This window comes from Ctenocephalides felis, unplaced genomic scaffold (genome assembly GCF_003426905.1).
Source record: "Ctenocephalides felis isolate EL2017-DRISC unplaced genomic scaffold, ASM342690v1 CF-g0.4_SCAFFOLD_01492, whole genome shotgun sequence".
Taxonomy (NCBI): Eukaryota; Metazoa; Arthropoda; class Insecta; order Siphonaptera; family Pulicidae; genus Ctenocephalides; species Ctenocephalides felis.
Window position 1 is genome coordinate 31,273,390 of NW_020537646.1, and position 18,936 is coordinate 31,292,325.

The 18,936-nt window shown below is 27.4% G+C and overlaps 1 protein-coding gene across 1 annotated transcript in view; it reads left to right on the forward strand.

Moving 5' to 3' along the window:
* The window catches only part of LOC113371119, an 87,876-nt gene extending 69,498 nt beyond the window's left edge, over nucleotides 1-18,378 (forward strand). The window contains exons 9-27 of the mRNA XM_026611764.1: nucleotides 153-354; nucleotides 2,100-2,240; nucleotides 2,305-2,312; nucleotides 2,505-2,620; nucleotides 2,689-2,925; nucleotides 3,368-3,589; nucleotides 4,888-5,010; nucleotides 5,273-5,389; nucleotides 5,490-5,671; nucleotides 6,117-6,242; nucleotides 7,726-7,797; nucleotides 8,113-8,355; nucleotides 9,800-9,883; nucleotides 10,203-10,331; nucleotides 11,044-11,132; nucleotides 11,632-11,815; nucleotides 12,390-12,472; nucleotides 14,217-14,303; nucleotides 18,306-18,378. Of these exons, the coding sequence (XP_026467549.1) occupies nucleotides 153-354; nucleotides 2,100-2,240; nucleotides 2,305-2,312; nucleotides 2,505-2,620; nucleotides 2,689-2,925; nucleotides 3,368-3,589; nucleotides 4,888-5,010; nucleotides 5,273-5,389; nucleotides 5,490-5,671; nucleotides 6,117-6,242; nucleotides 7,726-7,797; nucleotides 8,113-8,355; nucleotides 9,800-9,883; nucleotides 10,203-10,331; nucleotides 11,044-11,132; nucleotides 11,632-11,815; nucleotides 12,390-12,472; nucleotides 14,217-14,303; nucleotides 18,306-18,378 (2,518 nt within the window). The remainder of the gene's footprint in view (nucleotides 1-152; nucleotides 355-2,099; nucleotides 2,241-2,304; nucleotides 2,313-2,504; nucleotides 2,621-2,688; nucleotides 2,926-3,367; nucleotides 3,590-4,887; nucleotides 5,011-5,272; nucleotides 5,390-5,489; nucleotides 5,672-6,116; nucleotides 6,243-7,725; nucleotides 7,798-8,112; nucleotides 8,356-9,799; nucleotides 9,884-10,202; nucleotides 10,332-11,043; nucleotides 11,133-11,631; nucleotides 11,816-12,389; nucleotides 12,473-14,216; nucleotides 14,304-18,305) is intronic.
* The last annotated feature ends 558 nt before the right edge of the window (nucleotides 18,379-18,936 follow it).

Genomic DNA, 18,936 nt, shown 5'->3' on the forward strand with positions numbered 1-18,936 from the left:
TTTGGGTTGCCATCTGTAATGAAACAAACGTAGTTTGTAAGATATTAATCACAACAGCTCATAGAACCCATAAGTTCTGATCGCTGTTCAAATAAAATTATTAAAAATAAACTTGTATTAAAGTATCTAAAATCAGTTTAACCTCATTTCAGGTATTCTTCTATAAACCATGACATCGATGCATCGCCTCTTCGATCTCTGGCCACTGCCCATCGAGACGTGTTACTGGACATATTGAGCGACGCCAGGGTGATCGCTCCGCTTGTACTCACTGGTCACTATCACTCCCGAGTTAATGCCCAATCTTACATGTACGTGTTCGCCCACAACAGCCAATATGGGCCGTACGCGGATGTGAGTATAATGGACATATTGGTATATATATATATATATATATATATATACCAATACATACATACATACATACATACATACATACAAATACATTATGGCGGGTTAATTTGTATGGGTAAAAAAACCTGACCTCACTTAGAAGTCCCCATATAAAAATTGTATTATTTTTGGTACTTCAATATGACAAAAATCAGCTATATATTTTTCTTTATAAAATCTATTCAATTATACCATATGAATAAAACTATGTAAAACATATAAATTCTTGCTTGAAGTTTATTTTGGTTTCAACTCCGGAAAATTTCGCACGGCTCTCTAATGTCGGCGCCATAATAGCCTCTAGCTAGCACAGAAGCGCAGGGACAAAATGCATTGGAAAAATTGAAACAAAAAATTTTATTTATTTTAAGAAAAGTTTTTTGTGGATGTATGAATTAATATCCGAAAAAAATGGTTTTAAAAAAAACGTTTTTTTTGTAGAGTAAAATATCAAAAACGATGTTGTTTTTGCAATTTTTGTATGGGAGACCTCTAAGGGGAAGGGTTGAACGATGGGAATGGTGGGTCGGCCTTTCGAAGTTAGTGGGGGTTGGTCATACATTTCGACGAGATTGGGGCACTCTAAATGGGCCAGAACTGAATTTTTCAAAATTTAAAATCTATCTTTGGGTCAATGCACGGGACATCAGAATTCATTTTGAAGTTATGGTTTCTTCAGCAAAGTATCTTATCCCCAGTATCCGAAAATCACATGTGACCCGTTCTAATAAACATATATACAGCATGCAAATACTATTAATAGATATCTATATGTTGCGTCATTTCAGTGAGTAAGCTATTCATATATTTTTTGTTAGCTGCTCTTTTCACTTAGGCACTATATGGAATCATTGAGTTATTTTCATACTAAACATTTTATACTAAAAATATTATATATATATATATATATATATATAAATGTTATATATGTTGCACATACATAATTTTATTTAAAGGTAAGCCTAGGCATGTGCATTATATTAAAAAACTAATGTCTGCTATAGCTTTTAATTTAAATATAATATTCTAAATCTCAAAATTAGGATTTAGAAGTAACAATAACACATTTTACCCAATTTTGTTCTCCTTATTAAGGTTAATCTATACCAGTAATTTCCAACGTGGGGTGAACGCCCCATTTTTAAATTCAAGGAGACAAATTAACAAATGATTTGACTTTAGCCCATTCGCATTGAAGATTGATATTGTAGATATTCCAGATATTTAATACTAAGATAAATATTCCTATAGAAAAAAAAAATTTGTAAATTAATTCTATATAACATTTGCATTTCTTATACAATAATATGCAAGAAATAACCTAGTGGTAATGATTATTTGTAAGGAATTTATTGATCTTCCAGTATGATCGGTAATATTTAGATTATCTATCGTATATAATAGTATAGTATAATATAATAGTATTATATATAGTAGTAAGATAATCTATCATTTCATTAGATTAGGTCTTACATTACGTATTGTAATAAATCTTGAGTGTTACTAAATGTAACACCTACATGTATAATTTTCTTATTATTACTTCGAAGTATATAGCATTTTTCTTACTTCTAATTTTCTTATTAGTTCAATATTTTATAATATCTATTTATTAGTTAGTAGTATATAGCACTTTTCTGACCTCATATTTTTATGTGCATTATAATAATAATTTCTAATATGTTATGTTCAAATATATACAATAGTTGGAAAAAAGTGTTCACGGTGAAGATCTGGCTTATTTCTTCGGTGCTCCTGTGGAATATAGAGGAGGACCTTTTATAACGGACTATTTACCGCAGGAAGCCTTGCTCTCAGAAGTTGTGATGACATTTTTTACTAATTTTGTTAAAACAGGGTAAGTTCAAAAATATTATAATACCAAAAAAATAATTGTATACATTTATGCAGAAATATTTGTCCATATGATTATAAACCATTTACTTTTATATCAAATTTTAGACTAAGAGATTTTGCCCAAAATTATTTTTATTAAATAATAATTATTTGTTTTTAATGTATGATTTTTATTATCTGTGATTGTGTTTGTTGATAACGGAAACTAACCAATAAAATATTGGTCTAAATTCTTTGATAATTTATTATTACAGAAATCCAAATGCTCCTCGAAAAACATCGTTCTTGCACATGAGCCCTCTGGATTGGAGAGAATTCGATCTGGAATGGCCTGAATACAATTCAAAAAATCAATCATATTTATTTCTTAGTAAGTACTTTGATCTTGTCCCACAACATTTCAGCATTTTAATCAGTTGAATTAATCTTGTAACTTAGGTGTACCTCCTAATATTGCTCATAAATACCGGGTGCATTACACAAAATTTTGGAACCAAGAACTTCCAGAAGCATTAATAAATGGAACATCTTACACGTCCGGGGCCGGTGATTTTGGGTCAAACAGACTTTCCTTAAATACACCTGGAGGAGGTGCTTTGGGAAGAATGATACCTGAATCTCGGGATAATAGACAAGAGGGCGGACGAGGGTATGCGAATATGAATCATAGGCCAGGTAAATTTTTCTTCGAGAAGTTAATAAATTTAAAGAGCTCGCCCGTAGGTAAGCGGTTAAGAGCGACGGAACTTGTTTCAGAGGTCCCGGGTTCGATACCCACTTCGAGCAGCCTGTTGTCAGGCAACATTGACAACGATTTTCACTTGGAAATATAAATAGCAATATGTTTCCAAGTGAAAATGGCACTCACCCGGCATTGCTGCACCATACTCGCCCTATTACAGAAATTGTAATAATGATTTATCATACAGAGATGTGACAACTCTTTGGGTTGCGATCTGTAATAAAACAAACGTAGTTTGTAAGATATTAATCACAACAGCTCATAGAACCCATAAGTTCTGATCGCTGTTCAAATAAAATTATAAAATAAAAATTTAATAAAAACTGGTCAAGCTATGATAATTATCCTAATATTTCTACTAATTTGTTTTAATAGGTTCTCCGTCTCGTGACTATGGTACATTCCGCAGATATCCCCATGAATATGATCAATCCATGAGGACGACTACCATGGATCCTTTTGTCGCCATTAAAGTCCTTACTGGTCGAGCACCAGGATTAATGGATGGACCTCCCAGATCCGACGACGAAATTGATGATCACATTGATCATAACGATTTTGAGGGCAACGAAAATATGAGCGAAGTTGGATATCAAGGTAAGAAAATCTATATTTTATTTTAAAACTTAAACAAAAGCCAAATTGATTCGGATTTTTCATGTTACAAATGTTCAAAATAATGTTAATTTTATATCTATTTATTTTGCTAGAATGTCATAAAGTATTACATGTTTTATTATACTGTTTTAAATATATAAATATATAATATTAAAATATATACATTCAATTTTAATAAGTTAAATCAATTAAAATAAATAAGTTAAAATATATAAACATTTTTAAAATTTTTGAAATTTTTTTCATGCTTTATTTCCATACAAAACTTAGATTGAATTGCGCACTATCTAAAAGACAATATTAAGAGCTAAAACTTATAGAAGATTTTTTTTAATCAATTTGGAAGCATTTGAGCCCTTGGGAGCAAGGAAATTCGAAATTGTCCATATTCAGGACATTGTTTATATATATATATATATATATATATATATATATATATACACACACACACATATATATATATATATATACACATATATATATATATATATATATATATATATATATTATATTTGAAATCAAAATAAAACAAGTGACTGAAAATACTAATTATAATATTTACCTAGTAATTTATTATTTTTTAACAATTATATTCATATACATATGTGTATGTATGTTTGACAAATCCTGTTATTTAAAAAATATAGCTTTACTTTTAGTATGATTTACATAAAGTATTCAATATATTATTTTTTTAAATAATCAGTTTTTAAATAATTTCTAAAATTATATAAAAACCTCAAAACTTAATATTAAAATTTACATTATATTAAGCTTTTATTATTGCAGCAAAATTATCTAATTTTATTTCAGAATTTAAGAGTTGGAGATTAAGGTTTGGAGCTTTGGAGATCTCTATTATATTTAAAAAAAATATTAAAAAAAATACATGCAATAAATAATTAATTGCAAAACTCACGATGTTTTCACCGCATCAGATTAATTCACATATTAATTATTGTGTCATACGAATCTAATTATTCTTCAATATTATGAAAATTTATAGTATTATTATCATTATAAAATGATAATAAGTTAGAATTGATGTCAATTATTTTTTTCATAAATGGCATTTTTTTGTCAATCAAAACTTCATTAAAAAATTTATTTATGAACTTACTGTTTACTACTTTGAAATTCTACATAAGTTTATGCATTTATATTGCGTTTACTTGCAAAGAAATTATGTATAAAAATATACAGAATTATTTAAAAATAAAAAATACAATTTGGTAGGATATTAATAGGTTGTATAAAATAATAAATAATATTTTCAGGTGCATCTATGACTACAAGCGTGATTATAGCAATTGGTTTGACGGTTTTGTTGATAAATTCATTGGCCATTGCGTTGTTCTATTATCGCAAAACCAAAAGAGCAAGAAGTTCCCAATCTAGCGGTAAATTACACAATTTAAAAATTAAGCGTATGAAAAATTCTATTCACCATGTTACTTCTCTTGTTACATGGTCAATTTTTGTTTAACGAAATATTTTTAATAATAAATTTAATCAAATGTTAAATACAATTTATCTATTATTCTATAATATTTTTCAGTAAATCGAATTTTGATAAAATTAGATTGGTTATAGAAAACCTGTTTTGAACTATAGAAATATAAAAAAACTAGTATACATATTACCAAAAAATATTATCTATAGGTCAGTTGCCTCCCAGAACTTACAGCACATCACCACCACGTGCTACCACAATCGATTTTCTTGAAGAAAACTCGTACGGAAATCCCACAGTTAATCGAAGCAATAATCAAAGAACTGGTAAATAAATATATTAACTAAAATTTTACTAAAATTCAAAATTTTTCTCAATGGTATGTTTTGTCTTACATCATACTAACCGAGATATTTTATTATGAAGTAGGTTTCGCAAGCATTTTATCGACAAGTCAACCGAGTAACGGAGAGTCTAAAGCTCGTAAATTTTTCCGCAATTTTTTAACAAGAAACAGCAGTAATAATGATGGAGCAAGCAATGGTAATGGATTTTTTTCAAGTAGTGCTAGCAAATCCTCGTCGAGTCGAAGATCACAGTCGGCAACGGTTAGTAAAAATTTAAATATATTAATTTTTGAAAAAATGAAATTATAATTACTATTTAGTTAACGTTTAGTGTTTATAAAAAATTGTTGGATGTATCTTCTCTGATTGTGACTTATTTTCGGTTATACATCTTACAGTAGGGTCACACTTATTTCATTCAACATAGTTCTACAAGTGTATTAGCTATTATCGGTTGCATGTTTTATTTTATATATCATGGTCTTATAGAACTTACTGAAATATTACGGCCTTACGACAAGTAGTTTAACTTTAAAAATTTATTAAAGTTTGAGAGCCTTATACTATATGATTATATACACTATTGGTGTGAAGTCTGTGCAAAAAAATTAACTAAACTTTTTTTCCATAAGCTTTTGTAGTATATTTAAGTAGCTAATATTCCATAATATTCAATATACATTTTTTGTTTTTTTATTTTCTATAGGTAAAACCAAAAACTGAGAAACATTCCCGAGTAAGAGACTGGATACAACAAGAAATTGTTCATAGATGTAGTCCTAAAGAAAGAAGGAAGGATAGTGTCAATCCTACACCAATAATACAACTTAAGGTAATTTTAAAACATTGGTAATTAAGAATTATATTTTTTTTATTTATAGGCAACTATCAGAATATAAAGTATTCTATAATCTATCGTGATTAAATAGATATATTGTTATTATTACTTATACTCATATTATTAACATCCCGTGGGGCAAAGTAATCGCAAAAAATCGAAAATGAAAATGTTTATATATCTTTACGTTTCAAAGGTTTCTGAATATTTTGGCATTCCTTCGAAAAAGTGGATGTATGTGTGTGTATGTGTTTGTGTGAGTGTGTATGTGTGCGTGTGTGTGGATACAAATTTTCGTCGACGATTTTGGGAAAATAGATCAACCGATTTTAATTATTTAAAAAACATTCGATTCCTATTATCAAGGAGAGGTGCTGATTAGTTTTTGGCCGTTTCAAAGATACGGGGCAACAGGGGCCAAAAAGGTAATTCAGTTTTTAAGAGAACGGAGCGTCCGATTTTAATAATTCAAATAACATTTTACTTGTATTGACAAGATGAAGAACTGATTAAATTTTTTGGAAGTCAGGTCTAGCGGTTATGGAATCTCAATAAAAATAATTTAAAAAAATGTCATTTAATGCTCAAAAATGTTTATTGGGCATATGCACATCAAATTATCAAATATTTTATAGAGATTTTAATAATGTGTACACATTTTGTATAATTTTTTTTGTGTTCTGTACCAATATTTTTAACTACGATACGGGAAGTTCCAGAAATTTGCTTTAAGGCACAATGCCATGCACACAACTAATTATATTTATTAGTACACTATTTTGTGCCCTTACGTCATTGTATGAATCATGCATATTTCTGTGATCTTAAATATAGGTAATTTAGCAATAACAAACGTTGATATTACATTATTATACATATTTTAATATATTATCCTATGAATTAATTATAATATTTTTATTTTTGATTCAAATTAGCTCCAAACTTCGAAGCTAACATGTATTAAATTTTACTACACAACAACACATTTCATAAATTTAACAGCATCCAATACAAATTATGCAAAAAAATATTATATAAAACAAATGTATAATATATTGTAAAATTGGTATGATGAAACTTAAATATGACTGATTATATGTCAATGAAAATTGTTAAAATTTTCACCCATTAGCGGGTACTTGCTGTTTTTAAACTGTTACATTTGAAAATATTTCTTTATGGCTCCGTTTACTTTTAGTTAAATAAATTACCAATAAATTCTAGTTTAAATTTTCACCATACTAAAATTATATTATATTTAAAAAAACGTAACCGTATAGAATTTTTAACGATTTATAATATAAACTTACAAAGGTTATAGTATTGACCTCATTTTTTTACAGTTTTCAGTGATAAACTAAAAATTATTACAAATTAAAATTTATAGGGGTGCTTAATCATATCATTTGCATTCATTTAATAAAATACAATAATAATGTTTTGAACAATGTTTTTTTAATAAATTTAATTTTTTCAGCAATCACATTTGCCAAAACCGAATGCCAAACGAGGGGCGTTGACTGGATCATTGAAAGCACCAGTGAATTTTGTAAGTAAAAGGAAAATAAATAAAATATTTCGAAAATTTTTAATAGAATGTATTAAAATTCAATTGTATTCATATGAAATCAATTATATTTAAATTCTGGGTCAATACTTTTTTGCCTTCACAAAATGGAAACTTTTGTTTATAACTATTACGAAGTATTGTTACATATATAATAACAGAGTGATTATCAGTTTCGTACTCAAGTGCAATAAAATTTTTACTTTCGATTGGTGGAGCAATGCTTAGAATGTGTGCTATAATAAACATTATTCAGAAATAAATTTCAAATTTGTATTTTATGTAATTCTATTACAGGTGTGCGCCAACACCACTGCTCCTAATCCAATGACTTCCAATCCGGTATCAGCAACTTGTACCGAAAAACCAAATAAAGTGTCAGTTGCCATAGATGCGACTCCATCAGCTAGAGATAGTGTTGTTTTGAGACAACAACCCATAGAATTTACCAAGAAAACAAGAGCTGATGTCATCATTGACGAAATGAGTGAAGATAGCTCATTTTCTTCCTTTCCGAGTACTGAGATTGACGATGAGCAGGTAAAAATTTACTATTTGATTGGTACTTAGTTTATTTAACACTCCGGTATTATGCAAATTTTTCCCACAATTTTTTGATGATTTGAAATTTTTAATTAATAATTATTTGATGCAAATGATTATTCACCTGGAAAATCAACTAATTCATTAGTTTTATAGCAGTTATTATAATGTACAACTTTGCTTTTATCATTTTTACAATACTATTCTCTAATTCATATTATTTAATGATTTCTGTTTTTTTTATTTTTAAAAGTATTACCAATAAATTATTAATAACCAATATTTAATAGCAAATAATAATAGTCAATAGTATTAAAAAATTGTTATTCGTATTATTAAATATCAACTGACTAATACCGCCGAATTCCTGAATTTTAACTTAGTCATATTAATATTAATAATTCCGATTCTTAATAATTAAATTACAAAATGCAGAAAATACGATATATATAACCGAGAAAATGTTTAATAATATTTATACTATTGTTCTTTGTAATAAATTCTCCAATTTAGAAAAAGAAAACTTCGGAATCCAAACTGTGTGTTTTTTAATGATTTAATTTAATGATTTCTGCTGTTTCGTTTTTTTACCTATTACCAATAAATTATTACATAATATTTTAATTATTGCTGAAATTATTACTAATACTGTCGAATTTCTGAATTTCAAATTTGTTATATCAATATTAACAATTCCGACCTGGAATACTTTCAAATTGTCAAATAAAAATTTAATTAAAATTGAGGTTTTTTACATTTAATGAAGAAATTCTATTTATAAATGTATGTAATAAATACGATATATAACCGAGAACATATATATTAGGTTGTCAAATATCTCCCTTCCGCTTTTTTGCTCTTGGTTTATAATACAAAAAGGCGGAAGGAAGATATTTGACAACCTTATTAATATTTAGACTTTTTAAAATAGAAAAGCTCCTAAAATAGTAATATGAGCATGAGATCAACTTAAGGTAATTTCGAAATATTTTATTAAATTCATTGTTTTTATTTATTGTAAATGCATTGTTTTGGGACATATATTAGAATTTTCTAATCAGAAATATAAGTTATCACATATACTAGTACTAAAACTTCCATAGAAAAAATATACGTATTTTAAATTACAGTACAACGAAACAGACAACTATGATAGATTTTGTTACATTTAAATATTGATTCAATTTTAAGCAATATAGAAATGGTTCAATTTTAAGCAATATAGAAATGTTGTGAGCTTTTATAGTTTTCAAAATTCTCAAATCTAAAAAAGATATTTGAAATGAGTCATTTCATATGCACTGTGTTCAAAATTTGTAGTTCATGCGTTTTTATTATATTTCTACTTTAAAATTATAAATGAGATTAAATATTACTATTTATTTAAACAGCAAATTAATGTGAATAGTTATATTAACAATATTTCCAATTTCATTAACAGGTGGAAAATGTGGACATAAATCTCGAACCAACTGTTGTGAAAATAGAACATTTTCGATCAGTTTCGGATCCAGAACCGCCCCAGGTAAATTGATTCTTGCCACGAATTAAATTTATATACTACTAAAGGGTAATTTTAAAGTAAAACATTTTTAGCGATAGATAAATAAAATATGATTAGATTTCTCAAATTTTAACTATTTTACTGTGTAATCGCTTAAGCGTCAATATTTAACATTTATACATAGTTTAATTCCATATAGAAGTAGTAATAAACTATTTATTATTAACTTCATTTCAAAAACTAAATGGTTTTCGGTAATGTATTATAATTATTACCTTGGAAAGTTAATTAATGTTGTCCTAAATATCAGTTAAATTAAATGTATTTTATTATATTATAGCCTGTAGTTAAATTACAAACATTTTCTGATATCAATGTTACGAGTCGTGATGAGGTGGACTTTCAATGTTCATCACCACCGACAGCCGAAGAAACTCTTCAGACTATAAAACGACGAAATTTTCCGAAGGTCAGTTCAGTTTTTTTATATGTAATAATTTTTATATTTTTAAATTGATGAGTAATTTATCAGAACGTGGTTCAAATTTCTTATCAAACCTACCACAAAGAAGTTATTACCAACTCAAACTCTGTAATTTTACCTGCTCATTATAGCAAAATATGTCAATTAAATATGGTTAGCAATTTTTTTCTTTTTAAATATCGAATTACAGTATAATTAAAATATGAGTTTATTATCTAATGGTACTATACTCAGAAAATGTATATTGATCAGTAATAAGTAGTAATAATCTTATATATAATATATGGGAATAAAGGAAAAAGATCAACAATTCTCCTAAAAAGACATTACTTCATTTATTGAGAAAGCTATTAGATATTATCATAACTTCTTTTACAAAGAAGAATTACAGAAAATTGTGTTCATACATCATAAGTTTTTTTTCTTTATTTCAACAAGCTCCTAGAAAAAAAACTTAAAGAGATTGAATTAGATTTTTAGCGAGAGTCTTGTTGTATTACTTTTTGAAAATACAGTATTTATATATCTTTATTGTGAATAAAATACAATTAACTATTTTATGTGAGAACGACAAAATTACTATAAAATATTGAAATTTTAAGCTGTATTTTTTCATATTACATTTATGTTTTTGAATTTTATATCTATGCATGCTTTATTTTATATTATAATCTGTTAAGTCATTTTAAATGTTTAGGTTTTACCAGATTATCCAGAACAAGAGGATGTCACAAAAAGATACACACTTCCAGCTGTACATGATATTCGCCTGTTACAATTTGCAAAGTAATTTCTTTTTTATATATTTTTAAATAGCAGATCTATATTAACACTAGATTTACATGTGTTCATTATATCTATTTTTACTGAGGTTAGCCAAATAGGCTCATGTAATTTTTTTTTTAAATATAAGTCTAAGACAATTTAAATAAAAAGTTTATCGAAAAAATCATTATAAACATTTTTTACTATTTGATCAAGTACTTCAATGCCATACTTCTATGTACCAATGTGTATAGATTTATATGTACATATTCATTAAATTTTCATTAAATCAAATTGGCTTGGTCCGTAATTCTAGTATTAATAAAATGCTAATTAGCAATCACTCTCCGTCAAATATGTATGTTATTCAAATATAAATCAATATTAATAAAATTTATATATATATATATATATATATATATATAATGTGTATATATATATATATATATACATATATAAATTTGACCTATATACTAAGTTTATAAAAACTTTCAATTATGAAGTTTAATTTATTTAACAGAACACCACCACCTCCACCGCCTCGGATATCATCAACACTTAGAAGAAATAGTAGGGCTTCAGATTCTGTTGATCAGGCAGGCAACAATGAAGTTCCAAAATCGGAGGAATCGGTGGCAGATGCTACCATCAACTCTTCATTACAAATTGGGCCTCTGGTTCCCCGAGTAAGGGAAATCGATAAGGTAAAATATTTCTATAAAATATATTCTATAAATAGTTACTTACGTACTCTGCAATTATTTTAAATATACGTAATCCTAATTATCGCCTGCAATTTTATTACATAGAAACATGAAACAGTAAAAAACACCGAGAAATTAAAAAAATTATAAAACATGAAAATGTAACATTTAAATGTGAAAAATGTAGAATATTGTCTAATCATATGTGTAGAAGATCACAAGGACGAGCATAAAAAAGTTAAGCATGATTGCATAACCTGGCTCATTAGCACATGGTTTGAGACCAGTATCCTGGTATGAATTTTGTTTTCTTTTTCACTATTAGCTGAAATTACATCATGTTCAGGTATACTTGTATTTAATATCAAATAGACAAATAAAAATTAGCACAAGAGAAATTGCACAGGGTTAGCAGTGAAAATAATAATTATTTCCATAATTATATGTCCGAAACGGAACCGACAACTAAGTTGAACTAGAAAAATGCTTGATAATATGTTTCTCTTTTAATTATATAATTAAATATTATAGATCTATTAAAATGTAAATTAAAAATGAAATAATTTTATTATAGGATTCCAGTGCAAATATATATGATAATCTGAAGAAGTCAAGTGCTACAAGCAATAATTCTGCCAGATTAATCGAGCAGCCAAGGTACTACTATATACATAATTTATACATCCAAAATTTGTAACATATATATATATATATATATATATATATATATATATACTAGCTGACCCGGCAAACGTTTTTTTTTTTGCTAAGTAAGGTATATATTTTACACAATTTCTAGAGAATCAAAAATATTAATACTTTATGTGTATAAGTTTTTCAGATTCTTTTTGGATTTTGGATTTTATATATAATTGTAAAGAATACTACTGAGCTTATACAACATTTTCAAATTTCTGCGATAGAAAATGAATTAAGTATTTCTTTTTTCGCCTGCTTTTTGAAAAGTTTTAAGTAATATTCGATGAATTAAAGTAAATTTAATAAAAAGTATTATGGATTTTCAAAGATAACTCTTTATCTCTCGAGAGCAAAGTCATAAGAATCAAGGTTATAGCTGGTTGTACATCTTCTCCCTCTACTTCCAAATATTGTTGTTAAACAATGCTTAACTTTGCTGGTTTTTGACACATCGGTGGTGGACCTTTTTAACCCCGGACCTTCATAAATTACTATATATTCTCCGATAAATTCTGGAAAACTATAACTGGGAAAATGTTATTCGACAAAATGTCTCCTTGATTGATACCAAATTTAGGTTCTGAAATAAAATAACATAAATAAAAAATAATATAACCTAGAAAATGTTCTATAAATACCAATGAGTATATAATTATATAAATAACATCTTTCAGAGCACCGTGTTTGAGAAAAATATGCCAAAAAGTGCATTTTCATATGAACATTTCAAAAAAGTTGATATTTGGAGTTTATAGTAACACTTGCCGCCCGTTTAATAACGTTTTTGTGCACAAATAAAACTACAAACAAAACTATTCACTTCAATTTATTCATTATTAAATAATATTTGCGTAAGACATCCTATCAAACGTAATTGAATATTATCTGTCAAAAACGTTTGACATTTGACGTTTTAGCCACCGCCCATTGTTTTATTCAAATTACGCTTCTACAAAAATTTTCATATTAAAAATGTAAAGATTCTACTCGATTTTGAAATAATATCTCACCTTTTCGACAACCTACTGATTAGCACGAATTTTTCAAGACTAAGACTGGCCAAATCGGTTCAGCCGTTTTCGAATTTTAGCGAATCATTTGATCGAGAGCTCCATTTTTATATATAAGATACATATTACAAATTTTGGATATCACAACCAATTTATAAAAGAACTATCATTTTTTTGGTACTTCACTGCAAACTTTGCTGTCTGCGAACATTTTAATAAGTCATTCTGTATCATTTGATCTTAAAATGGGGAAAAAGGTTGTATGTAAACCAGTTTTCTGAAAAACGTCTGCACTGATCAAAAGTTTTATAAAATTTGATAAGGACTCACGTTGACTCACGTTTTTGCGCGGCGATCAGCTCAACCGTTTTTTTTATAACTAGCAGATTAAAGTGTGGAAAATTGTCAAAATTTAAAATCCTTTCGAAACATATGAGAAGGTTATAGTGTTGATTGCGTGTTGCTAAAGATCGGATGGGCTATTTATATACCAAACGATTTTGAAAATATTTTGTAAGAAGATACAGTTCATGGTCTTAACCTCTATCATAGGCCTACCATCTATTATGGGCCTACAAAATGTCGTTTAATTCAATACGTAATTCACAAATTTTAGGAATTATTCGGAAATATGTTGTAAATAAAAATGATATATAGTCAAATTTTATAACTATATGATATGTTGTTTACAGATACGTGATCGGCCCAACATCGAGTGGTCCATGCAAGGGTATGGCAAATAAGCCAATCGGTGCACGTGTTGATCTCGCGCCTACTAGGTCAGTATATAATATCCAAATCATCTTTTATATATCTTATTAATTTCCCGAAGAAGAAGTTTGTTTTCGTCCAATTTGATTTGCTAATTTTATGTTTTCTCGATGTTTCAAGCCATTCTGAATCGAATGAGACTAAATTTGGAAAAAGTATGTGTGTGTGTGTGCGTGCGCGCGTGTGTGTCCGGCCCTACGACAACTCGTTTAACTTTAAAAATTCTTCAAAGTTTACAAAAATTAGTATCGTGTTTTTTGGCATTTGTCAAAATTAGACCATTCATCGACGTTTGCTCAAAAACTCCTGAACCGAATTCAGAAATTTAGAAATTCTCAGTTTGTGCCACGATCGGCCGAGCCGTTTCTTTGTAATTTGAAAAAAAAGGGACTTTTCGTCCACATTTAAGCCCAAACTACCGAATCGATTTTAAAAAATCAAAAACTGTTCGAAAGATATTTGTTGGGAATGATACTGATTAGATTTAGGTGAAAATCTACCGAGCTGTTTTCTGGTAATTAACTGTTGAAGAAAAAATTATATTATAAATTTCTATTTTAGCGCATATTTATGGAACTTTTTTTGGAGATATACATCATGTTCTTATAGAACTCACTGAAATATTACGGCCTTACAACAAGTAGTTTAATTTTAAAAATTCATCAAAGTTTGAGAAAATTAGTAGTTTTTTTGACGTTTGTTAAAATTAAAATTAGGCGATTCACTTGATATAATGATAGAGTATTTAATAAACATACTAAACCATTGAAGGCCCACGGAAACTGTTTCAATTATAAAAATATTGATTTTTGAAAATTTGCTTTTAGAAAATACTTCGAGTTAAAGTGTTCATTGTTTTCAATTATGTGCAATAAATCCACTAGGAATACATTTAATTACTCATAAATTAATTTATTTTTTTATTGATTAAGTAGATTATTTACACATATCGGGAAGTTCATGTAACTTGCCTCAAAGCAAAATACTAATATGAACTAGTTTATATATTAAATTGTGACATTAAGATTCATAAATAATTGAGAAAATTAAATTCGCAATGTAATATATGTGCATTATAAAACATTATATAAGAAAATACTAGAAGTGAATTATAATCCAAGAGGATGGAAGAAGATTTTTGAAAGGCTGTAAGAAGGGCAAAAGTTTTTATTATAATTTCCATTATAAGTTATTATTTCATGTTTTAAGAAAATTTAGAATTGCCAAATATAATATATAAAAAGATGATATGGGGGGTTTCAAAATAATGATAGATGTTGGCCCTTCAAATACTCTGAAGAATTATGACATTAATCTAGAATTGTGTCGTCATTGTATGAACTGTGGACAAATAAAAAAAAAATCTCAGAATAGCGACTGTCTGAACTTTTTTTTGGTCTCCAAATCGGTAAAAATAGTAAAAACCGGAATTTGGTGGTGAAAAGACTCTGCTAAAATTTAAATAAATCAGTTTTGTAGGAGTTGAGAAATCGTGGTCAAATTTCAAAAAAACGCTTTTAAAGTATTGCAGAGGGAGGAGAGCAAACAGAGATGATAGTTATTGTGCTCAAATTGCGATATCTTCAAAAATAATTTCAATTTTGACAAATCTTTTTGTACACAAATTTTTAAATAGATAAACTTTAAAAATATGGTGAAATCGATTTTTTATAAATTCTAAACCAAGAATATATAATTTAAATTGAAAGACACATTTTCAGTGAACTAATATATACCGATGGTTCCAATCTATAATATGGGATGTTCAATTTACAATGAAATCTATGATAATTATATTATTCTAAAATTACCAGAATTGTGCATATATTCGGTAAAATTGGTTGCTTTTATGAAAGCATTTTTATGGCTACCAATTACAATTTTAAATGCGCATATATAACTATTAGATAACATACTGATGCCGAAGTCACAAATGAAGACATGATATGGTATATGTTTCTAGAAAATTTAAAGTTAAGAAATTAGCAAGTGGCATGGGCAATTTTGTTCTTTATATACAGAGATATAGCTATCAATTAGATAAGAGATCATATTTCTATAATAGAAAGCAATTTTTCACGAAAGTTTATTACATAAAAAAACTATTTTATTTATGCATTCTAGAATCTATATGCGCTTGTTGACAAGGAAATTAATAATAATGTCTAATATATGATCATTTTTTCATTTCACATCTGAATTCAAATTTATTTATTTCAGAAACATTAAATTATTATCCAATTCTTCAGAGCTTTTCTCAGGAACAAGAGAAAACTCAGATTCATCTAATAGTTCTGCTGAAGTGAAAGACAAACTGTTAAAAGAATATCATAAAAAACCATAAAAAATATATAAGATTATAATTTTATATTTTTGGTAAGCGTAATGTTCATTGTTGAACAGTACATCATATTTTTATAAATTTGTTATAGATATTATTATATAGAAACTAATATTTATTAATGTAATTATTAATTACGTAAAGTAAGTATTAATGTAATTGTGTATGTAATTTAAATTTAAGCTACCACATAGTTTAATCATTCAATAAAAGGATATCCGAAAACAAGTTTCAGTGGTATTAAATTAGTTTACAATAATTATTATTATTTTTTTTAATTTAATTTATTCTGCAATCTATTTTACCTAGGCATTAACATTAAGCAGAGATTGCTAACAATAATTATCATTAAATATAAACAAGAAGATATTAGCAACACCCAGCGGCGTGTCCACTAGGTATAGTTTACAATAATTATTAATGACATACAACTTACACGCATTACAAGTTATGAATCATACATATTAGGGTTTGTCGGTTTTAAAAACCGTTTTTTTTTCACGAAAATTTTGGAATTCGAAAACAGGTTTTTTAGTGAAAACTGTCGGTTTTCACTGTATAAATGGGCAATGACAAATATAGCCAAATATAGCCAAATATAAAAGATAGATGAAAGCGTTTTGATTCTTAAAATCATGTCGGTTCAGTAGCATTTGATATATTATCAGTCTGCAATGGTTGCCAACTTATTGATATATTGATTGAGATTGCTATACCAGTGTATATATTAATTTAAATAATTGTGATTATTCTTGAAGAAAGTAACTTCCCCTATTCAAACTTAAAAAAAAAACTCTTTTTTTAAGTTTGAGTAGGGGAAGTTTTAAACTCTTTTTTTAGGTTTGAATAGGGGAAGTTAATTCTTTATTTTTAGAGAATGATGACGGATTAAAGTTGCATTGAGATCTTGTACTTGACATCGAAACAACATGTTCAACATCACTATAGGGCGAACAATATCAAAAGTAAGTGTTAGTAAAAAAATACTACACAGTTATAAATAATGAGGTAAAGTAACAAATTAATCAATTTTTGAACGAAAGATCAGTTTTTGACAGAAATATCATACCATAGTATTATTTTATACATATCATTATTATATGTATATATAAATTTATATATATATATATATATATATATATAGATATATAATATATGAAATAAAAATACATATAATATGGTCATTACAAATTATATTATTTATTTATTTATTTTAGTTCATTTATATTTAGTTATATCATTATTCTATAATTGTAATAATACGTATATTTATTTTACATTCATACTTTGGTCTAATTTATTTATCTATCTTTATAATATATCTTATAATATAATTTTGAATTTTTCTTCTTTGGTCATCTTTATCTCTTTCGGAACCATCGAATAATTTCAAGCACTCCAAATAGTGTTCCGCCTCGTTTTATTGGTTCTTGTTTGCTTTAGATAAAAAATGTTCTGTTGTCTAGTATTGTGCTCGTGGAATTTCCTTATTTATAGTTAACGATGTGCATGTTTTAATTTTGTTATGCACTTTTCTATTTTATATTCTATTATAAATGGTACTAGTTAATAATTATAAATGGAACAAGTTAATAACTATAAGTGTATGAAGATAATTATATTATGTTGTTATTAATTGAATATATAAATATGATTCATTTTGTTCTAGGGTAATAGCTGGCAAACGTGAGCTTACTGATTTTGGACACTATGATATAGATGGAAAATGGATAAGGCGGTAAGTTTTTTTATTCTATTCATATTTAGTTTTCGATGCGCACATATATATATAATTAAAGAAGATTACAGCTGAATTTAATAGCACATTTTTCTCGTAATTAATATAGACCAAGAGACCTTGGGCGGAAGACAGTATGTATTTTACGAGAACCTGAGATTTTGTGCATCGATTCCTCTATACCTATCCTACATGAGATGAGGACGGACTGACCAGCTACTGCACAGCTGGTAAAGGTACCTTTTTTTCGCCCATTTCCGAACCTTTTTTTCGCCCATTTCCGAATCTTTTTACGACGGCTGCCGTTTCGAAAATTTGAAATATAATTATTACTATCGGAAAATACCAAAGGCAGGCGATTACCGCGCGGTTAACATGGTGGCAGACGATTTTAAAAAGCAAAAAAAATTTTTTTTGAATGTATTTGATGATGTCTGCCATTTACATATTTTATTTCTTATAGTATCAAAAGCTTATATTTATCACGGCAGACGTGTACCTGGCGTATCAACATCAGCAGAGTTAAAAAAAAACTCGGCTACCATCCAGCCTGATAGTATGC